Consider the following 24970-nt stretch of genomic DNA (forward strand, 5'->3'; position numbering starts at 1 on the left):
CAAGAGTGCGAAACTCTATAGAGTAATCCGTTATGGATCGATCACCTTGACATAGGGAAGCCAGGGCCCTAGAAGCCTCCCTACCAAAAACTGAACGATCAAAACCCGTATCATCTCCTCTTTAAAGCTCAGGTAATTGTTAGAACAATCAGCCCTTGCCTCCCAGATAGCTGTGCCCCACTCTCGAGCCCGGCCAGTAAGGAGTGATATGACGTAAGCAACCCGAGCTCTCTCTCTTGAGTATGTGTTGGGTTGAGAGAGAACACAATATCACACTGGGTGAGAAAAGAGCGGCACTCAGTGGGCTGCCCGGAGTAACAAGGTGGGTTATTAACCCTAGGTTCCGGAGACTCGGCAGACCAGGAAGTAGCAGGTGGCACGAGACGAAGACTCTGGAACTGTCCAGAGAGGTCGGAAACCTGAGCGGCCAGGGTCTCAACGGCATGACGAGCAGCAGACAATTCCTGCTCGTGTCTGCCGAGCATGGCTCCCTGGATCTCGACGGCAGTGTTACGAGAATCCGTAGTCGCTGGGTCCATTCTTGGTCGGATCCTTCTGTTATGCAGATGAATGAGGACCCAAAAGCGACTTGGCGAAAACAGAGTCTTTATTCCAGTAAAGGATAAGAGCAAAACTCCTGGACAATCAGAGCAGAAAACAAAACATAAAAAACTTAAATCCACTCGTAGTGACGAGGACAGACTGGAGACTCGACCATTAACTGTAGGTTGCCTCGGGAAGGCACCGACCGTAGCGGACTCAGACACCTGCTCACACGCAGCATCTGAAGGAGACAAGACACGACAGGGCGAGACCAAGACACAGCACAGCGAACATCATACAAGGATCCGACAAGGACAGAAGCGGAAAACAAGGGGAGAAATAGGGACTCTAATCAGAGGACAGAATAGGGGACAGGTGTGAAAAGACTAAATGAGTGAGTTAGGAGAATGAGGAACAGCTGGGAGCAGGAACGGAACATAGAGAGAGGAGAGAGAGGGAAGGAGAGAGAAAATAGGAACGAACCTAATAAGACCAGCAGGGGGAAACGAACAGAAGGGAAAGCATAATGACAAGACAATATAAGACAAAAACATGACAGTAACTTCCCTGACTCATTGGGGATTCATATAGGTGGAGCACCTGGTCTCCACAAGGCACTTCATCAAGATTACCAAGAAGGTCAGCGACTTTATTTCCCTGCAATGCATGGCCTAGCATTCCCTACCACTATAGAGCCTCCAAAGACTAAATCATTCATCTCCAGGAGCTTTGCTATATGCTTAGAGGCAAACCAGAAGCTGTACAGTGTGTTAGCTTCAACTTCATGCAGGCCGTGTGTGTGTGTGTGTGTGTGTGTGTGTGTGTGTGTGTGTGTGTGTGTGTGTGTGTGTGTGTGTGTGTGTGTGTGTGTGTGTGTGTGTGTGTGTGTGTGTGTGTGTGTGTGTGTGTGTGTGTGTGTGTGTGTGTGTGTAAGAGGGACCGGGAAGATTTTAATTTACTGGCCATTTGAGAAATTTAATGGACCCATATGCATTGGGTGCTTGATAATGCATCTTAACAGAACATGCAACTAATTGCCAAAATGCAATTCACAGGAAAACACCATTCTTAACAGTGCACCTTATAGCGGTTCCATATGTGACAGAGATAAAAATGTCTGTTTGAAACTTAGAGGGGAAATCTAAAGATAAAACAACTACGATGGGTTGCTAATATGACTAGGATTGCACCTTGGGTTCCAGACAACAAAAGAAAGTTGATATGAAAACCAATAGAACAGGAAAGAAATGGCATAGCAGTGGGTCCAATAGGGAAGTAAATGAAAATACAGTGCCTTCAGAAAGTATTCACACCCCTTGACTTTTTTCACATGTTGTTGTGTTACAGTCTGAATTTAATATTGATTCCATTTAGATGTTTGTGTCACTGGCCTACACACACTACCCCATAGTGTCAAAGTGAAATAATGCTTTTTTGAATTTTTTGGAAACTAATTAAAATTGAAAAGCAGAAATGTCAAGAGTCAGTAAGTAGTCAACCCCTTTTTTATGGCAAGCCTAAATAAGTTCAGGAGTAAACACGTGCTTAACAAGTCACATAATAAGTTACTTGGACTCACTCTGTGTGCAATAATAGTGTTTAACATTCTTTTTTATTGACTAAATCATCTCTGTACCCCACACATCTGTAAGGTCCCTCAGTCGAGCAGTGAATTTCAAACACAGATTCAATCATAAAGACCAGGGAGGTTTTCCAATGCCTTGCAAAGAAGGGCACCTATTGGTAGATGGGTAAAACAAATTAAGCAGACATTGATATCCCTTTCAGCATGGTGAAGTTATTAATTACACCTTGGCTGGTGTAACCCAGTCACTACAAAGATACAGGCTTTCTTCTTAACTCAGTTGCCGGAGAGGAAGGAAACCGCTCAGGGATTTCACCTTGAGGCCAATGGTGACTTCAAAACAGTTACAGAGTTTAATGGCTGAGTGAAAAGAAGTATAGAATAAATATTCAAAAACATGCATCATGTTTGCAACAAGGCACTAAAGTAATACTGCAAAAATTGTGGGAAAGAAATTCACTTTTTGTCCTGAATACAACATTTTATGTTTGGGGCAAATCCAATACAATACTGAGTACCACTCTCCATATTTTCAAGTGGTGGCTGTGTCATGTTTTGGGTATGCTTGTCATAGTTAAGGACTTGGGAGCTTTTCAGGATAAAAATGGAATGGTACTAAGCACAGGCAAAGTCCTAAAGGAATACCTGGTTCAGTCTGCTTTCCACCAGACACTGGGAGATGAATTGATCTTTCAGCAGGACAATAGCCTAAAACACAAGGCCAAATCTACACTGGAGTTACAGTTTTGACTTAAATACGCTAGAAAATATATGGTCAAGTTTGGTGGTTGTCTAGCAATGATCAACATCCAATTTGACACTGCATTGTCGGAACTAGAAGCACAAGCATTTCGCTACACTCGCATTTAACATCTGCTAACCATGTGTATGTGACAAATAAAATTTGATTTGATTTGATTTGACAGAGCTTGAGGAATTCTGAAACAAATAATGGGCAAATATTATACAATCCAGGCATGTAAACCTCTTTGAGATTTACCCAGAAAGCCTCACAGCTTTAATCCCTGTCAAAGGTGATTCTAACATGTATAGACCCAGGGGCGTGAATAATTATGTAAATTATTATTTTCAATAAATTTTCAAACATTTCTAAAAGCATGTTTTCACTTTTTCATTATGGGGTGTTTTGTGTAGATGGATGAGAAACTAAATAATTTTAATACATTTTTAATTTCAGGCTGCAATAACAAAATGTGAAATATGTCAAGGGGTCAGAATACTTTTTAAAGGCAAAAAAATGTAAATTTGCCAAAATTGTTAAATTACCCCTCTCTATACGGAAATAAAATCAGGAAAAATAGCTCACCAGAAAGCATGACAGCCACAGAGGAATCGAGGATCATTAACGTATTTTAAATTGCTGTGTATTGTTTCAAATCACAAGTTCCTAGGTTGATGCCTATTTGTTGAGCCCTCAATTTGGGCAGCACACCTGGCAATAGGCCTAGCTAATTGTTGCAAAATCTATCTAACATATGTGTGAAAAAAGCATCTAAAATGAAAATGTGTCATGAGTATAATTTAAAATGTTGAGACAAGAAGAAGGGGAGGGGTAAGTGACGAAGGTATAGTCAAGTCTGTCTCCTGCCAATTCTTGCGCATTCATAGTTAAAAAATAAATACAAAAATGGACCCCTTTTTTCTCCACAATTTCGTGATTACGATCTTGTCTCATCACTGCAACTCCCCAATGGGCTCAGGAAAGGTGAAGGTCGAGTCCTGCGTCCTCGGAAACATGACCCGCCAATCCGCGCTTCTTAACCTGTCTAGCGGAACCCTCGCCAATAGCCAATGAAATTGCAGGGCGCCAAATACAAATCAATAGAAATCTCATAAATTACATTTCTCAAACATACAAGTATTAGGCACCATTTTAAAGATACAATTCTCGTTAATCCAGCCACAGTGTCTGATTTTAAAAGTGCTTTACAGCGAAAGCTCCACAAACGATTATGTTAGGTCACCACCAACTCACAGAAAAACCCAGCCAGAGGAGAGGAGTCACAAAAGGCACAAATAGAGATAAAATTAATCACTAACCTTTGATGATCTTCATCAGATGACACTCATCGGACTTCATGTTACACAATACATTTATGTTTTGTTTGATAAAGTTCATATTTATATCAAAAAATCTATTTTTACATTGGCGTGTTACGTTCAGTAGTTCTTAAACATGCGGTGATTGTGCAGAGAGCCACATGAATTCACAGAAATACTCATTATAAATGTTGATGAAAATTCAACTGTTATGCATGGAACTTTAGATACACTTCTCCTTATTGCAACCGCTGTGTCAGATTTCAAAAAAACTTTACGGAAAAAGCATAATCTGAGAATGGCGCTCAGAGCCCAAATCAGCCAGAGAAATATCCACCATGTTGGGTAGTCAACATTAGTCATAAATAGCATTATAAATATTCACTTACCTTTGATGATCTTCATCAGAATGCACTCCCAGGAATCGCAGTTTCACAATAAATGCTAGTTTTGTTCGATAATGTCCATCATTTATGTCCATTTATGTCCAAATGGCCCTTTTTTTTAGGGCATTTGGTAAACAAATCCAAAAGCGCGTTCTGGTCCAGTCGGACGAAAAGTTTAAAAAAGTTATATTACAGGTCGAAGAAACTTGTCAAACTAAGTATAGAATCAATCTTTAGGATGTTTTTATCATAAATGTTCAATGATGTTCCAACCGGATAATTCCATTGTCTGTAGAAAAGCAATGGAACGAGAGATACCACTCATGAGAAATACACGTGACTGAGAACGAGGCTGCTGGCAGACCCCTTAGTCAAACAGCTCTCATCTGCACCCCCTTCACAGGAGCAGCCTGAAACCATGTTCTAAAGACGGTTGACATCTAGTGGAAGCCTTAGGAAGTGGAAAATATCCCATATCCCACTGTGTATTCGATAGGGGTGAGTTCAAAAACTACAAACTTCAGATTTCCCACTTCCTTTTTGGACTTTTTACTCAGGTTTTTGCCTGCCATATGAGTTATGTTATACTCACAGACATAATTCAAACAGTTTTAGAAACGTCAGAGTGTTTTATATCCAATACTAATAACAATATGCATATATTAGCATCTGGGACTGAGTAGGAGGCAGTTTACTCTGGGCACACTTTTCATCCAAAAGTGAAAATGCTGCCCCCTATCCCAAAGAAGTTTTAACATCTGCTTGCTTAACCTGGAAGCCAGCTGCACCAATGTGCCTGAGGAAACACCGTTCAACTGACGACTGAGGTCAGCCTGCAGGTGCCCAGCCCACCACAAGGAGTCGCTAGAGCGCAATGAGCCAAGTAAAGCCCCCCCGGCCAAACCCTCCCCTAACCCGGATGACGCTGGAACAGTTGTGCGCCACCATGTAGTGACGCTGCAACACTGCAATGCAGTGCCTTAGACCGATGTGCCACTCGGGAGATTAATTGTTTTATTGTGTGAATTATTTGCCCTTTTTATGCATTTAAAAAAAAATCCCCATTACATATGTCACTGGTAGTAAATATACCATTAATCCCCGTTATTTGGTTACATTCATTTCTTTTGATGCATGTATTAATTACAGTAATTTACCGTTCTCATTCTTGGAGTGGAAATATTGTTTGCAGAGTTCACAACCTGCTAGACTTGTGAGAAACATGTTTGGGTTTATTTCATAACCGTCATTTACGAGTTTTGTAATTTTTTTTCGTTGTTCGTTTGGAGTGCTACATGTGAGCAAGGAGCGCTCACTCCTCAGCATGCATAGAAGTACTTGGCCTGCTGCGCAGAAATGCAGGAAATCTGGTTGTTTTTTTTAACATCCATTTTGAATGATAGTATATTAAAACTAATACATCCTCACAGTGGGCTATTTGAAAATCTTTCCAACCATCTCCCCCTCGATAATCACCAATCCTCGATGTGAAATAGCAATGGAAGTTATTGGCCTGCTGTTGCATTGGCCTAATAGGTTATAAGTTCCATGCTCTCATTTCTTTAGCCGCCAATGGAATCACGGTGTATCAATGTCTCCATATGGCAGAGGCTGGTGATCTCGCATTTTTTGATAGTATAGTATAGTTTTTTGATAGTATAGTATTATTTTAATTCTTATGATTAACCACATTACAATGATTTTGAGAAACTAAAACATTATTATTGAAATTAAGCTGTTCTAAAAAAAATGCATTTATGAAAATCATAACTGGCATTCAGTACAGAAGAAATTGTATGATAAATTGTAAACTACCCCAGACTTGAAACTCGCGCTGCCTATAAAGTCTTTATAAAATAACTTCATTTTTCCATGGTCCCAGTTAGCCTATAGGCTACTTTGAAGAAAGGTAAAACTCATAATTCCTCATAATATGAAATAAAACTTTCAGGTTTCAAACAATTAAGTATGTTTTCAAAATGCATACTGCCTCCAGCTCACATTGTAAAGTGGTGGGTGACACGTTAATATCCTGTTGCCGGCACTTGAATGGTGAATGGGAGGCGTGCTTCAATTACCAGTTGAGAAATAAAATAGTAGCTCTTTTTAATCGTGCACCAAAACAGTTTTTAACACAGGATTGTATTTAGAATTGTTGCGAAATGAATGGGCTTATAAAAGCATATTTTACTCCAGCAGCAACCGGCTGAGTAGCAGCAGGAGAAATCCCGCTCAAGATAGGCTCTGTATGCTGTGTGGTAGTTGTGTTGGATAAATAAGATGCATGATGACTAACGCAAATATACACAGGCCAAGTTAATTCCACTAAATGATGGTAATGAACCTACAGACAAATGAGCATGATGGTCAAATGTATTTCCATCGCCTGGTATTTCCATCAATGATAAAAAAGCATTATTTTGGCAATTTTTTTCTCCTAGTCATTTTGGCCAGCAACAGTTTTATTTATCGGCTTTAAATATTTTTTAATCAGCCAAAAGCCGGCAATTGCTTAACGGAAACCCTGGTGTGTGTCTTCGTGTGTGTCTACGTGTGTGCGTGTCTACGTGTGTGGACAGCCAGCCCGACAAGCACCTCAGCTGGTCAAATAAAAGCAACCGACTCATTAGCTGATGGTTATGTAAGGGTTGCTACATCATTGAAGAAAGGAAAGGTGGAGATGTTGGGGATGAAGATATAATTGGACCGATACTATGCTGCATCTTGTCAGATGTTTTTTAAAAACTTTGTAGTAAATTGACCAATAATATAAGCAATCTTCTTCTTCCGTTAAATCGAGACCGCAATTATCATCATGATACCAAGTAGCCTACTGTTTGATCTGTCTGAATCAGTATACTTAATAAATGCTTCAGTATGGCATTTCTGGTCTAATCCTGGAATGTGTTTAATCATTGAAGATATCTCGCTGTTCTTTACATTTTTTCTTCTTTTCTCTTTAGAATCCTATTACTTTTGCCGAGGTTACATGACAATGAATGTGTCACATGACACACATTGTTTGGACGTGGTTGCTGCTCGCTTATCAGTCATCATGGTCGCCAGAGGGAGGGAGGGCCACACTGATCCTGATGTTGATGTGTATCTATACTAGGGTTGGGGATCAATTACATTTCAATTCAGGCATAAAACTGAAATTCTGATTCAACAATTTACTTCTCAATAAACTGAAAACCTTTTCAGTTTTTGAATTGTATATTTAAATAACTTCCAGAATTAACTGAGTGACTTTAATTATAATTGACCCCAACCCTGACCTATACAGTATGACACTATTTCCAATCAAACATTATGTTCACCCTGATTATTCCAAAGGAATTGGAGATATTTCTGTAGCTTTACCAGTTTATTTTACATTTTCCAACCAGTCAACATTTTCTCTCCTTCTTTCTTCTTCTTCATTCCTCTCTCTCTCCTGTTGCAGTTTGACGTTTATTGTCATGAATCTTTCCCTGGTGGCAGAAGTGAGTGATTTCCGCTAGATGGGCCAGCTGCAATGTAAAAATGGGCAATTTCGTAAAAATTCATTGAAACAAACATTTGCTCTTTGGTCTTAATTTAAGGTTAAGGTTAGGCATTAGGGTTAGCAGTGTGGTTAACATTATTATTCAGTTCAGGTTTCAAATCAGATTGTTTGACTTTGTGACTGTGCCAGCAAGTGAGCACTCTGCAGACCTGCCTCCAGAACACGAGTCATCCCAATAAAATGCCAAGCTGCTCTTCTGCCCTGCTGATTACTGGCGTTCATTGAATTCCCCAAAAGTATTCCTTATTTTATATACTGTATCAAACAAACATAATACTGCTGTATATGCACTTTTATTTCCTCAAAGATTAGGAATCCTGTAGCCCAACTGTAAACCTGTATTATGTTTATTTCTTATTATGTCATATGTGTTGGCTTGACAGTATGATGTATGCATTGTAACCTGTGCAATCCAAACTGTATGTTGTCAGAGCCACTCTGTGGGTTTATTTCTGTTTAGATTTTCCCAACCTGAGAGAACGATGATCCAAAGATCACTGACATTTTAGTATAGTCTTTATTGGTAGTTTTCAGAGGAATCCCTCTTGCGATTAGCTAGAAATACGTGGGTGTGCGACTGTGTACGTGTGCGAATGGATCCGTACATGTGTGTGCATGTGTACTGTATGTGTGCTTGGTAAACGTTTCAACATCATTTTCTCTTGTGGGTTGAAGGATGTTGCTTAGGGCTTGCCAGACAATCAACAACCATAATATTGCCACAGTCAGGCAACAGAGCTATTATGGAAATAAGATGGAAATTTAAAGATGTTTTTTTAGAGGGTGTTTTTATTCCTCAGTTCTATTTTCATGTGTTGCGAAAGCATTGATCTTTTTGTACATTTGAAACATTTCATTAAATTGATATGCTATATGTTTTGTGTATTGATTCATACTGTATGTTGATATGGCAGTTACTTGTTTAGTACAATATGGAGTATTGTTTTAAACTCACAGGCCAGCAATGAGATTCATAGTTGATGCACGACTAGACGTCAGTTTCCCGAATGCATTGTGGTTGAAGTTGTTTTTAGACCACCACAGTTTGAGGAAATCTCCTGTTGTATGTTCTTCTCCATGATGACATTTTTATACCCTTATACTGTTTACCTACATGTCTTACTGTATGTCCCCTAAATGTCTCATAGATATCATCTGAACATTGAGAGTGTTGGTATTCATGGGCCGTTAGAGGTTTCTATCCATGTACACTTTGATTCTATGGTTTTTATGCGTTTAAAATTTAATAAAATCATTATTTGTCCTAGTTTTTCTAGAAATGTATGGGACATTTGAATGATTCTGGAGATGTTCACTGTCAACCATTATGGTACTTTCAAAAAGATGTAAAGATATATGAATTATTATATATCAAATCAAATGTATCATATTAAAGTTGGATTTGTGTATTGTTTTGATTTTAGTTTCTGAGTGTTGTTCTTTTCCTTTGTACAGATTGTGTTACTATTCTAACCTCTATGACTCTTCTGTTTTGATATTGTCCCATTCTACCTGATCTTTGTTTATTGATCTTGTCACCATGAGTAACAGTAGCCCAGCAGCAGCACATCTTACACTGTAGAAACATGTACAAGAACCAAACCGTGAGAAAGTTGCGGGGTGAAATGTATTTGAATATAATCTAAATAAATATGTTCTACTCAGGCATGTTTGTTGTGTTGAATATGTATCAGACTGGTGATGATGACAGAGCAAAACATATATTGGAAAGAAAAGATGTAGGGCCAACTACTGCACCACTCAAAAGGTTAGGCCAATTTAATTCACAACCAAATGGTTACTGGTATATGTGGGCTATACAGCAGAGGAACAAATGCCCTTGACAAAGAACATGTACAGTTACCTAAATTGAAACTACTGTGGATGTGGCTCATAATTGTGGTTTGGCATCCCATACTAGGTATACGGCATCCATATTAGGACTTCATATATCAAGCAAAACTATCTGATGACTTCCTAATATGGATTCCGTTAAAACAACTTTATATCTTGTATGTAAAATATAGGCCGACTACTCCAGATCATCTAGGACTACTGGAAAGAAAGTCAGTGGCATAGTAAATAGGTGTGTTAAATATTTCAAATTAATATTCAACGAGACATTTACTTTGCAGCTTTGCACGATTTGTTACCATGGCAGCTCCGGTTTATATTGATTAGCTGTAATGAAGCTTCTTTTTATCTGCTCCTAGCAACTGACTGGGAGACATGTAGCATTTCCTTCACTGCTTCTCATCATGGGCTGCTGTGTCATGTTTGGAAAAGGGTATGATGGTTAGTGAGAAATATTTGACTGCTGCTTTAGTTAAGTTGAATTTCTAATTATTGGACAGAATTATGTATTTTTTATACTTTATATTAACATTTTAGTATTTTTGTTAACACACATTGAGGAAGGTTTTTGTGTGTTTGTTAGTGCTGAGCGATTAGTGCTTTTTGAAGTCCGTTCGGTTTCGGTTTGATAATGAAAAAATAATCACAGCTTTCGGTTTAGATTATTTTTTTTTTTTACATGAAATGCACTATACATGTGAGTGGAATGCTGTACCAACACGGAATTATAAATTAATAGAAGTTTCATGATGGTAGTGACTGCCCATTACTGCCTATCACTTATTAACCATAATTTAGTCACATTACTTTGATAAAATATTTGATGTCTTTATTATTTCCTTCCAAGTCATCATCTCATCTCTATAGAGCTGCTGCATACTGTATGCTGTCTGACAAAATCACTATTTTAGTAGTTATTCAAAGTAAATAAGGCATACTTTTATGACTACTTAATACCAACTATCAAGATCACTATCAAGATTTTGAGGCTCGCGTAGCAACTGCTTTCTATCCCTGTCGATTGTGCGTTCTCTCTTCTCTCATTCTCCTTGTCTTGCTCCGCACAGAACAGAGAAGTTTAAGCGTGCACGCAATGGATTATGGTAATTGTAGTTAGTTTAGTGCAGAAAATGAGTAAAATTATGTAGAATATTAACCTGTTGGAAACTACAACTCCCTACTACATCACACAGGCTTGATCTGGTTTATCTCTACAGAAACTGCACATCGAAAAAAAAATAACAAAATGGAATTCAAATAATTGAACCAATGTCGGTCAATTAGTTGTTTAAAAAGTGAAAACTAACCAACATTTTGGATAATCGCTCAGCACTAGTGTGTATGTGTGTGTAAATGTGTGCATGCTTGCGTCTGCCTGTTTCTCTCTGTTTCTCTCTCTGCACAGAACAATGAGCAGGGTTTTCTCTCAGGTGGTGGGTTTGGACTGGTGGCTCTGCTGCTGTTAGAGATCAGGCCAGGCCAAAGATGCTCCCAGCCCTGCTCTGCTCTCTTCTCTGTGTTCCTGTACAGATGTCTCCGTCTCCCTCAGAGCCCTCTGCTCTCATCTCCACCGCTAATGGACAGACTCTGGCTGCAGTCTTGTCAGTCAGCCAACACATCCTACTTTCATCTTTTCTTTTAGGCTTGCTCTTTGGATGGATATGCAGTGTGTGTGTGTGCGTGTGCGTGTGTGTGTGTGTGTGTGTGTGTGTGTGTGTGTGTGTGTGTGTGTGTGTGTGTGTGTGTGTGTGTGTGTGTGTGTGTGTGTGTGTGTGTGTGTGTGTGTGTGTGGTCATGCAGTGTATGGCATATACAATATAATAGCCAATCGAAAAGACAACTTTGACCGTATGACACATACATGACACACATATCCCTATGTAGGTAATTCTGCGTGGATATTCTAGTCTTCTCATTATAGTTTACTGAGGCTTTCTCCTATTATTCTCTGTCCATTAGTTCCTACTGGTCTCCACTTTACAATGGAACTGTATCTAATCACATCAAAATGTACGGGTTATAGATAGGTCTATTTGATCAATTAAAACACAATACGAAACATTTAGAAAACATATTTCAATTGTGTTCCTCTTAATTTGCAAAACAATATATATATATATAACACAGTAGACCTAGGTTACACAGTACATCTATGTTACACAGTAAGCCTAGGTTACACAGTACATCTATGTTACACAGTAGGCCTAGGTTACACAGTAAGCCTAGGTTACACAGTAGACCTAGGTTACACAGTACATCTATGTTACACAGTAGGCCTAGGTTACACAGTAAGCCTATGTTACACAGTATGCCTATGTTACACAGTAGGCCTAGGTTACACAGTAAGCCTAGGTTACACAGTAGACCTAGGTTACACAGTAGGCCTAGGTTACACAGTAAGCCTATGTTACACAGTATGCCTATGTTACACAGTAGGCCTAGGTTACACAGTAAGCCTAGGTTACACAGTAGGCCTAGGTTATGCAGTAGACCTAGCCTACTAGGCATACTTGGGTTACTCATATAATAATAATGAATACATTTTTGAACTTGAATCTCAAAGCACATCAAAAGTAATACAACAAACACTTTTTTTTATTGAGCGTGATTGAAGGTCTCAGTCAGCTTGGGATGAAGTTGATCCAGTTTGGACTGGAAAGGCAGTGGAGGGGGCATTCATGGAGTAGCCAAGGAGAAACAACAGTGCACCGCACCTGCTTCTCTGAATGGTCAGTCACTCCACTGACGCTGCTGTTTTGGTACTGGTGCTCCATTGCCAGGAATGTAGCACCCAGCTTTGGTGATGCCACGGCTGCTGAAAAGCCACCACATCTTGGCAGAGGTTAGGAGCATTCCCTGAACAGTCCCTGGACTGACTCTGCTACCCCTGGACACAGCATGCAGTCCTTGGTGTAATCCTTACAAACAGATTATTTGAATCCAAACAGCCAGCTAGCTGCTAGCTATCAAGCCAAACGATAGATCCTGCAACTCTGACAGTCAAGACCACAGGACATACAGTAGTGATCAAATCCTAGAGCAGCCAAAACTCTAAAATCTGTTATAGCAAGTGCAGTGAAAGTATTATGTTTCTAGCTCCTTACAATGCAGTAAAATGACAAACAAGAACACAAATAAATAAAATGTACAAAAAGTACAACAAAAAAACAAGAAATAAAGAACATCTGGATTAATCCAATTAACAAAGCAAATAGGAACCCAACTATGTTGTTGTTAATTGTACAGTGTTTGTTCAGGTCATGTTGCCAGACCAGTGGTGGATGTATGACCATGTTGCCAGACCAGCGGTGGATGTATGACCATGTTGCCAGACCAGTGGTGGATGTATGACCATGTTGCCAGACCAGTGGTGGATGTATGACCATGTTGCCAGACCAGCGGTGGATGTATGACCATGTTGCCAGACAAGTGGTGGATGTATGACCATGTTGCCAGAACAATGGTGGGTATAAAGATGGCGCTGATAGAGATGGTAGCTTTGCTTCAAGTCCTTAGGAAACTGTGCAGTATTTTTTTTAATGTATTATTTCTTACTTTGTTAGCCCAGAAAACCTTCAGTGTTATTACATATAGCCGAGAAGAACTATTGGATATCAGAGAGACGTCAACTTACCAGCACAACCAACACTACGACCAGGAATACGACTTTCCCAAAGCGGATCCTTTGTCTGCACTTCCCAGGGCATTCGAACTGATTGCAGAGGCCGTCCCAAAACAACGCTTTCGGAGGTGAGGGTGCCAGAGCGGTCTTCTATTGAGGCTTCGGATGCACGCACACCACCCACCACATCCGAGTATATTACTCGCTTATGTCCAGTCCCTAGTTAACAAATTCAACAAAATTAGGGCAAGAGTTGCTTTCCAAAGAGATATCCGGGACCGGGATTGTAACATACTCGGTTTCACAGACACATGGCTAGCTGGGAACATGCTGTCGGAGTGCGTACAGCCAACAGGATTTTCAGTGCATCCGCCAACAGGTATAAACATCGCTCTGGTAAGAAGAAGGGCGGGTTGTATCATGATTAACGACTCATGGTGTAATTGTAACAACATACAAGAACTCAAGTTCTTTTGTTCACCTGACCTAGAATTCCCCACAATCAAATGCCGACCGTATTATTTCCCAAGGGAACTCTCCTCAGTTATCGTCACAGCCATGTATATCCCCCTGCAAGCAGATACCAAGACAGCCATCAAGGAACTTCACTGGACTTTATGCAAATTGGAAACCATATATCCTGAGGCTGCATTTATTGTAGCTGTGGATTTTAACAAAGCTAATCTGAGAACAAGGCTACCTAAATTCTATCAGCATATCTATGGCGGTACACGAGAGAGTAACACACTCGAATACTGCTACTCTAACTTCTGCAATGCATACAAGGCACTCCCCCACCCTCCTTTTGGCAAATCTGACCATGACTCCATCTTGTTGCTCCCCTCCTATAGGCAGCAACTAAAACAGGAAGCACCTATGCTTAAGTCTATCCAACGCTGGTCTGACCAATCGGATTCCACGCTTCAAGACTGCTTCGACCACGTGGACTGGGATATGTTCCGGATAGCCTCAGACAATAACATTGACGTATACGCTGACTCTGTGAGCGAGTTTATAAGGAAGTGTATAGGAGATGTTGTACCCACTGTGACTATTAAAACCTTCCCTAACCAAAAACCGTGGATTGGTGGCAGCAAAACTGAAAGCACGTACCACTGCATTTAATCATGGCAAGACGACTGGAAACATGACAGAATACAAACAGTGTAGTCATTCCCTCCATAAGGCAATCAAACAAGTACTGTAAGTATAGAGACAAAGTGGAGTCGCAATTCAACGGCTCAAACATGAGACATATGTGGCAGGGTCTACAGACAATCATGAATTACAAAAAGAAAACCAGCCCCGTCGCAGACATGGACGTCTTGCTCCCAGACAAATTAAACAAAAAGAGATTGAAAATAAATATGGGTCCAGTGAGTGGTTGGGCTGGCTGGGGACACGGCGATTCAGACAGTTAACAGGCCTGTGCTAACAAGCTAACAGTTAGTAGGCCGGGGCTAAACAAGCTAGCAGTTAGCAGACCGGGGCTAAACAAGCTAGCAGTTAGTAGACCGGGGCAGGCAAGCAGTTAGCAGGCCGGGTTAGCAAGCAAGCAAGCAGATAGCAGGGGCTAGAAAGTTAGCCTTTGGGGGACGTCGCAATGTTTTTGCCTCTTCATGTGGTGACGTCGATAGCCCGGTCATGGAATTAGTAGGGTTCCAAGTAGCTCTAGGTAGCTAGCAGGCCTAACTGGTTAGCATAATGGTCCTTCAGCGGGCGTCACGCGTGAGTCCTCGGGCAGATTATGTCGGGATTCCAGTCGTAGGGGATCTGCGGGGTTCCATGCCCCGTACCGGCTGTAGAAGGGGTACGGATGCTAACAAGTCAGGTGCTCATGTGTCTGTGTACCCACATGTGCTACCCTCCCCACCACATTGCGAGCTAAACATTTTTGTAGTCCCACTCTTGACAGTGGAGAGAAGGTTTTGACATTTTAGCGTTCATTTCTTGCAATTCTACACAAATTTACTTTCGAAGACCTTAGATAGACAGGGCAGGATGGATATAGGTCTGTAAAAGTTTGGGTCCAGCTTGTTCCCCCTTTGAACAGGGGGATGACTGCAGCTGCTTTCCAATCTTTGGGAATGTCAGACGACAAGAAAGAGAGGTTGAACAGGCTAGTAATAGGGGTTGCAACAATTTTGGCAGATATTTTTTTAGAAAGAAAGGGTCCAGATTGTCGAGCCCGGCAGATTTTCAGGGGTCCAGATTTTGCAGCTCGTTCAAAACATCCGCTGACTGGATTTGGGAGAAAGAGAAATGGGGAAGGCTTGGGAAAGTTGCTGTGGGGGGTACAGTGCAGTTGACCGGGGTAGGGGTAGCCAGGTGGAAAGCATGACCAGCCGTAGAAAAATGCTTATTGAAATTCTCAATTATAGTGGTTTTATCGGTGGTGACAGAGTTTCCTATCCTCAGTGCAGTAGGCAGCTGGGAGGAGGTGTTCTTATTCTCCATGGACTTTACAGTGTCCCAGAACTTTTTTGTGTTTGTGTTGCAGTAAGCAAATTTCTGCTTGAAAAAGCTAGCCTTGGATTTTCTAACTGCTTGTGTATATTAGTTTCTTACTTCCCTGAAAAGTTGCATATCACGGGGGCTGTTCGATGCTACTGCAGAACGCCATAGGATGTTTTTGTGTTGGTTAAGGGCAGTCAGGTCTGGAGAGAACCAAGGGAAAAATCTGTTCCTGGTTCTACATTTCTTGGGGCATGCTTATTTAAGATGGTGAGGAAGGCATTTTAAAAAAAATAACCAGGCATCCTCTACTGATGGGATGAGGTCAATATCCTTCCAGGATACCCGGGCCAGGTCGATTAGAAAGGCCTGCTCGCTGAAGTGTTTCAGGGAGCGTTTGACACTGATGAGTGGAGGTCGCTTGACCGCTGACCCATTACGGATGCAGGCAAGGAGGCAGTGATCGCTGAGATCTTGGTTGAAAACTGCAGAGGTGTATTTAGAGGGCAAGTTGGTTAGGATGATATCTATGAGGGTGCCCGTGTTTACGGCTTTGGGGTAGTACCTGGTAGGTTCATTGATAATTTGTGTGAGATTGAGGGCATCAAGCTCAGATTGTAGAATGGCGGGGTGTTAAGCATGTTCCAGTTTAGGTCACCTAGCAGCACGAGCTCTGAAGATAGATGGGGGGCAATCAGTTCACATATGGTGTCCAGAGCACAGCTGGGATCAGAGGGTGGTCTATAGCAGGCGGCAACAGTGAGAGACTTGTTTTTAGAGAGGTGGATTTTTAAAAGTAAAAGTTCAACTTGTTTGGGCACAGACCTGGATAGTATGACAGAACTCTGCAGGCTATCTCTGTAGTAGATTGCAACACCGCCCCCTTTGTCAGTTCTATCTTGTCTAAAAATGTTGTAGTTAGGGATGGAGATTTTTGGTGGTCTTCCTAAGCCAGGATTCAGACACGGCTAGGACATCCGGGTTGGCAGAGTGTGCTAAAGCAGTGAATAAAACAAACTTAGGGAGAAGGCTTCTAATGTTAACATGCATGAAACCAAGGCTATTACGGTTACAGAAGTCATCAAAAGAGAGCGCCTGGGGAATAGGAGTGGAGCTAGGCACTGCAGGGCCTGGATTCACCTCTACATCACCAGAGGAACAGAGGAGGAGGAGGATAAGGATACGGCTAAAAGGTATGAGAATTGGTTGTCTAGGACATCCGGAACAGAGAGTAAAAGGAGGTTTCTGGGGGCGATAAAATAGCTTCAAGGTATAATGTACAGACAAAGGTATGGTAAGATGTGAATACAGTGGAGGTAAACCTAGGCATTGAGTGATGATGAGAGAGATATTGAATGAGTTAATAGACCAATAAGAGAGTTCCAAACCTCTCTGCAAAAAACAGCAAATTTTCAGTTTTCCACTCGCCAATCAGACCATTCCTATACAGTCTAATAAAATTCTTGCTTGAGAAATTTGCTAAGAAGCTATTTAAAAAATCACTTTGAGGCTCGGAATCAGAAGAATACTCTTCAGATATGTCATCATGATTAATTTCTTCCCCACCATCGGAGTCGTTTTTAATTCTCATTCAGTAGTAACGCTCCATTCGTCTTGGTCTTCTTGCCATTGTAAATGACGCACGCTCTCACTGTTTACTCCAAGATGGCCAGAGTAGACTGATAGAATGCAATACATTTTGAGATTATAATTAGAATAGATCAGTACAATAGAATGGCCCACCCTGTTCTTCATTCACAATGGGTGATTACATAACTATGCATCCTTCGTTTCCCCTCGCAATTCATTAATTTCCCCCATCATACACTGAACAAAAATATAAACGCACATTTTCTGCATAGATTTGTTTACATTGCTGATAGTGAACATTTCTCCTTTTCCAGGATAATCCATCCACCTGTCAGGTGTAGCATATCAGGAAGCTGAACAGAGTGGTTATAGTATGGGCAGGTATAAGCTATGGACAATGAACACAATTGCAATTCATCGATGGGAATTTGAATGCACAGAGATTCCGTGACGAGATGCTCAGGCTCATTGTCGTGTCATTCATCCTTCACCATCACCTCATGTTTCAGATTCCTGAAAATGTCTGTTCTTCAATGACCTGCATACTCACCAGACATGTCACTCATTGAGCATGTTTGGGATGCTCTGGATTGACATGTACAACAGCATGTTCCGGTTTTCGCCAATATCCAGCAACTTCGCACAGCTGTTGAAGAGGAGCTGGACAACATTCCACTGGCCACAATCAACAGCCTGATCAACTCTATGTGAAGATTATGTGTTGCATGAGGCACATGGTGGTCACACCAGATACTGACTGGTTTTCTGATCCACACCCCTACTTTTTTTAGGTACAGTATCTGGGACCAACAGATTCATATCTGTATTCCCAGTCATGTAAAATCCATAGATTCGGGCTTAAGGAATTTATTTGATGGAAATTATTTTGACTGATTTCCTTATATGACCTGTAACTCAGTCAAATCTTTGAAAATGTTCCATGTTGCGTTTATATTTTGGTTCTGTAAAATTTTGCCTCCTTCATTTATTTAATATTTTATTGTATGTGTGAAATTAGTTTCTGTATAGTTTAGGTTAACCTTTGAGGCAACTATCAGGTTGATTTTCAACTGGGCACGGCATCTTCAACCATCGGGAGAAGGAGGGGAGCAGGTCCTACTATCTAGAGGAGGGGCAAAGGGGAAATCCATCTAAAAAATGACATGCCCTCCTAAAACTGTCTGTAACACCAGTTCTGTTTATGATATTACGATTCTAACAATAACAGTGTATAGTATAGACTTATTTAGGAAAAGTCAAAGATGGAGGAGGGAAATGACTTCAAAAATGGCAGTTATACATTTTTAAAATACATGAGCAGTCCAAATGACTGCTTTAGTTGTTCTATTGTGGATTTTTTTATAACAACATTTAATTTAACAGTAACAATGTATTAGCCTAGATTTTAATGTAGCATGAACACAACCAGTCATGATGTTTTCATCTGATTGTAAAAGAAATCACTTTAAAAAGTAGGTTACCTTTGCACGTTAGTCCAAAATTGCATCCAATCAGCTGAAACAGCACTCTTCTGTCTTACAATATATAGCCCCGTGTATCTGATGTGGTCTGTCAAAATAACTATTTTTTACTCTTTTAGTCCAGACAGCATCAGATACATGGGCTACACATACTGAGACAGAAAGAGGCTGTTTTGCTTGCTCTGATGCTTTATCTGACAATGATGGGTCTTACTGTCAGCGTGTGTTTAAATATTTTATTTGGATGAGCAAGGAGGTACAGTAGGGTGTGCCAGGAGGTACGTCAGGGTGGGCTAGGCCCTCTAAGGTCTGCCCATACCGCCGGCCCTGGTTGACAGTCTTGTCTCGTGCCCTCTGACCCTGTGAATATGCTTAGCCAAAAGAAAGAAGGGAAAAAACTATTTAATTTCTCCAGTGGCAAGAAGGATGATGATATGCGTATTCATTTTCTAGCTGTTGATCTGACTCTATTAATCCTTTAGCTCCAGCCTCTGCCACTCTGCCCAAGGAGAATACATTTCCATTAATTTATTCAGAAACTGGGTAGGGTACGTATTAATGCTGGGCCTCCAGCACAGCAAGTCTGCTGGTAAGAAGTCCACATTCATCTATTGGAGATAGTGGAGGAATACATTGTCTGACTACACCACATTCGGAGAGACAAATTGACAATGTAAGCTAAGAAGTAAACAACGGGGGCTATCAAACTTCATATAGAGTTTAGCTCAAAACGAATGCCATGTTAAGACTGGAATATCTGTTAAGAAGGGTCAGAAATTCCTCCTGATTAAGTGACCTGACAAGGAAAACTCTGGGCCCTAGTATGATACGTGTCACAAGCTGATGATGATGATGATGGTGCAGTAAGTCTGATAAAAAGAGCTATGATTTTCCCTGACCACCTGGCCTGAACGGGAAAAACTCCAGGTCCTAGATAAAGATTTATTTGAAGTGCATGACCTTGAATAACCAAACCTAATGACCTTGAACAAAGAAAGTAATTCCATTTCAGGATTTTAAATTCATCCCAACTCAGAGGGAGATGACTGAGTTGATACTGCATTTTATTTCATGGAAATTCCACAGTATCAGAGTGATGCTGAGACTCCGATTTTTCTCTTTAAAAAATCTTCACAGAAAATGTTACAACAGAATGATGGTACCAACAGCACAAACAGTCATTCTGTTACCAAACTTTGCATCTGCACTGTGTTTTTGTCAAATGTTCAGTGGAAATTGTTAAAAGTTGTCCTATGACTTCCGGCGCCGACAGAGATGGCCGCCTCGCTTCGCGTTCCTAGGAAACTATGCAGTTTTTTGTTTTTTTACGTGTTATTTCTTACATTGGTACCCCAGGTCATCTTAGGTTTCATTACATACAGTCGAGAAGAACTACTGAACATAAGAGCAGCGTCAACTCACCATCAGTACGACCATGAATATGACTTTCGCAAAGCGGATCCTGTGTTCTGCCTTTCACCCAGGACAACGGAATGGATCCCAGCCGGCGACCCCAAAAAACGACTTCGAAAAAGGGGAAAACGAAGCGGTCTTCTGGTCAGACTCCGGAGACGGGCACATCGTGCACCACTCCCTAGCATTCTCCTCGCCAATGTCCAGTCTCTTGACAACAAGGTTGATGAAATCCGAGCAAGGGTAGCATTCCAGAGGGACATCAGAGACTGTAACGTTCTTTGCTTGACGGAAACATGGCTCACTGGAGAGACGCTATCGGAGAGGGTGCAGCCAGCTGGTTTCTCCACGCATCGCGCCGACAGAAACAAACATCTTTCTGGTAAGAAGAGGGGCGGGGGCGTATGCTTTATGGTTAACGCGATGTGGTGTGGCCAAAACAACATACAGGAACTCAAGTTCTTCTGTTCACCTGATTTAGAATTCCTCACAATCAAATGTAGACCGCATTATCTACCAAGGGAATTCTCTTCGATTATAATCACAGCCGTATATATTCCCCCCCAAGCAGACACATCGATGGCTCTGAACAAACTTTATTTGACTCTTTGCAAACTGGAATCCATATATCCGGAGGCTGCATTCATTGTAGCTGGGGATTTTAACAAAGCTAATCTGAAAACAAGACTCCCTAAATTTTATCCGCATATCGATTGCACAACCAGGGCGGGAAAAACCTTGGATCATTGCTATTCCAACTTCCGCGACGCATATAAGGCCCTGTCCCTCCCTCCTTTCGGAAAAGCTGACCACGACTCCATTTTGTTGATCCCTGCCTACAGACAGAAACTAAAACAAGAAGCTCCCGCGCTGAGGTCTGTTCAACGCTGGTCCGACCAATCTGATTCCACACTCCAAGACTGCTTCCATCACGTGGACTGGGATATGTTCCGTATTGCGTCAGACGACAACATTGACGAATACGCTGATTCGGTGTGCGAGTTCATTAGAACGTGCGTTGAAGATGTCGTTCCCATAGCAACGATTAAAACATTCCCAAACCAGAAACCGTGGATTGATGGCAGCATTCGCGTGAAACTGAAAGCGCAAACCACTGCTTTTAATCAGGGCAAGGTGACTGGAAAACATGACCGAATACAAACAGTGTAACTATTCCCTCCGCAAGGCAATCAAACAAGCTAAGCGTCAGTATAGAGACAAAGTAGAATCTCAATTCAACGGCTCAGACACAAGAGGTATGTGGCAGGGTCTACAGTCAATCACGGATTACAAAAAGAGAACCAGCACCGTCACGGACCAGGATGTCTTGCTCCCAGGCAGACTAAATAACTTTTTTGCAGTGCCACTGACACTGCCCGCAACTAAAACATGCGGACTCTCCTTCACTGCAGCCGACGTGAGGAAAACATTTAAACGTGTCAACCCTCGCAAGGCTGCAGGCCCAGACGGCATCCCCAGCCGCGCCCTCAGAGCATGCGCAAACCAGCTGGCTGGTGTGTTTACGGACATATTCAATCAATCCCTATCACAGTCTGTTGTTCCCACATGCTTCAAGAGGGCCACCATTGTTCCTGTTGCCAAGAAAGCTAAGGTAACTGAGCTAAACGACTACCGCCAGCCACGTAGCACTCACTTCCGTCATCGTGAAGTGCTTTGAGAGACTAGTTAAGGACCATATCACCTCCACCCTACCTGACACCCTAGACCCACTCCAATTTGCTTACCGCCCAAATAGGTCCACAGACGATGCAATCTCAACCACACTGCACACTGCCCTAACCCATCTGGACAAGAGGAATACCTATGTGAGAATGCTGTTCATCAACTACAGCTCGGCATTTAACACCATAGTGCCCTCCAAGCTCGTCATTAAGCTCGAGACCCTGGGTCTCGACCCTGCCCTGTGCAACTGGGTACTGGACTTCCTGACGGGCCGCCCCCAGGTGGTGAGGGTAGGCAACAACATCTCCACCCCGCTGATCCTCAACACTGGGGCCCCACAAGGGTGCGTTCTGAGCCCTCTCCTGTACTCCCTGTTCACCCACGACTGCGTGGCCACTCACGCCTCCAACTCAATCATCAAGTTTGCGGACGACACAACAGTGGTAGGCTTGATTACCAACAACAACGAGACAGCCTACAGGGAGGAGGTGAGGGCCCTCGGAGTGTGGTGTCAGGAAAATAACCTCACACTCAACGTCAACAAAACTAAGGAGATGATTGTGGACTTCAGGAAACAGCAGAGGGAACACCCCCCTATCCACATCGATGGAACAGTAGTGGAGAGGGTAGTAAGTTTTAAGTTCCTCGGCGTACACATCACAGACAAACTGAATTGGTCACACAGACAGCATCGTGAAGAAGGCGCAGCAGCGCCTTTTCAACCTCAGAAGGCTGAAGAAATTCGGCTTATCACCAAAAGCACTCACAAACTTCTACAGATGCACAATCGAGAGCATCCTGGCGGGCTGTATCCCCGCCTGGTACGGCAACTGCTCCGCCCACAACTGTAAGGCTCTCCAGAGGGTAGTGAGGTCTGCACAACGCATCACCGGGGGCAAACTACCTGCCCTCCAGGACACCTACACCACCCGATGTCACAAGAAGGCCATAAAGATCATCAAGGACAACAACCACCCGAGCCACTGCCTGTTCACCCCGCTATCATCAGTACAGGTGCATCAAAGCTGGGACCGAGAGACTGAAAAATAGCTTCTATCTCAAGGCCATCATACTGTTAAACAGCCACCACTAACATTGAGTGGCTGCTGCCAACACACTGACTCAACTCCAGCCACTTTAATAATGGGAATTGATGGGAAATGATGTAAAATATATCACTAGCCACTTTAAACAATGCTACCTAATATAATTTTCCCTACATTATTCATCTCATATGTATACGTATATACTGTACTCTATATCATCTACTGCATCCTTATGTAATACATGTATCACTAGACACTTTAACTATGCCACTTGTTTACATACTCATCTCATATGTATATACTGCACTCAATACCATCTACTGTATCTTGCCTATGCCGCTCTGTACCATCACTCATTCATATATCTTTAAGTACATATTCTTTATCACCTTACACTTGTGTCTATAAGGTAGTAGTTTTGGAATTGTTAGCTAGATTACTTGTTGGTTATTACTGCATTGTCGGAACTAGAAGCACAAGCATTTCGCTACACTCGCACTAACATCTGCTAACCATGTGTATGTGACAAATAAAATTGGATTTGATTTGATTTTGTGCATAGAGTTGTATGGTTTGCTTAACTTTGCTTTTTTTGTTTGGCATACATTTTAAAGTGACAAATCGGAGTCTCAGCATCACTCTGATACCGTGGAATTAGAAGCTTCTGAAAAGGAGAGTGACGACATTAAGAATTGGGTCACTGAGTTTACAAATGGCTGCAATAATGACATTAGGTATAAAAATAGCGCTTTGGAGCTCTGACACAGTGTCTATATTTAATTCTAGATCTTATCAGAGCCAGCCATCTGACCACGTTGTCCTGCTAGCTGAATCATACAGCATTAGAAGGTCACATTCAGGCCTGTCTTTTGTTATGTGAAGGGTTAGGCACAATATACAGTATATTCCATGGTCCATCACATTACTTTATTCAAGGAAATAATGATGGATAATAATGGTACAATGAAATCACTGCGGTTTTCTATCCAATTATTTTCACCGGTAATGTAATATGACAAAGGTTCTGTTGATGATCAAAAGGTACGTCGTTATATTATTTGCGTATGGTTTGTGGAAAAAGTCTTTCTACACCCCAAAAAATGGAGAGTAGAATAATTATGTTTATGAAAGACAATAAAAGACTCAGCATGCAGGAAGAGAAACGGACATTCTTGCTAAACTTTTCTAGTCCCTCGTCTAACAAGACGTATCAATCCATTCTCTTAATCCAAAAGGTGAAAACGAAGGATATTTAATTCTAGGAATATTCTGTTCTACAGCACGTCCCAACATCCTCGATGCCATCATGCCATAGCCTACAGACAGCGTCTATAAAATCCAGAACAACATGACTGTTGAGCCACCTTCATCGCCACCTTCATCGCCACCTTCATCGCCACTGCACCACTTTGTCTCCGCTCCCTCTCTGTGTCGCAGTGTCCTTCTGACAGCAACCAAAAAGGCCTCCTGTATGATCGATAGTGACAGCCAATAGGACTGACTGACATCACGTTTGACTCCGTCCCCTGTTAGTGTTATCAGTGACAGAGGGTATACAGTTTAGCTGGGCTCCATGCTCCAGGGACGGGCCAGGGGGGAGGTGTGTGTCTGTTACGTGACAGAGATGGAACTATCAGACAATGGATCTGGACAGAACTGTTGTCTGTTCTCTCTCTCCCTGTCCTTCCAGACCACCTGGGATAAT

General features: G+C 41.7%; 1 protein-coding gene across 1 annotated transcript in view; it reads left to right on the forward strand.

Annotated features, from left to right (window-relative positions):
* Positions 1-9786, forward strand: part of LOC118394553 (phospholipid phosphatase-related protein type 5) — a 54788-nt gene extending 45002 nt beyond the window's left edge. Inside the window, exon 6 of the mRNA XM_035787831.1 lies at positions 7539-9786. Within this exon, the coding sequence (XP_035643724.1) occupies positions 7539-7568 (30 nt within the window). The 3' untranslated portion in view covers positions 7569-9786. The remainder of the gene's footprint in view (positions 1-7538) is intronic.
* The last annotated feature ends 15184 nt before the right edge of the window (positions 9787-24970 follow it).

This window comes from Oncorhynchus keta, chromosome 15 (assembly GCF_023373465.1).
Source record: "Oncorhynchus keta strain PuntledgeMale-10-30-2019 chromosome 15, Oket_V2, whole genome shotgun sequence".
In the NCBI taxonomy this organism is placed as follows: Eukaryota; Metazoa; Chordata; class Actinopteri; order Salmoniformes; family Salmonidae; genus Oncorhynchus; species Oncorhynchus keta.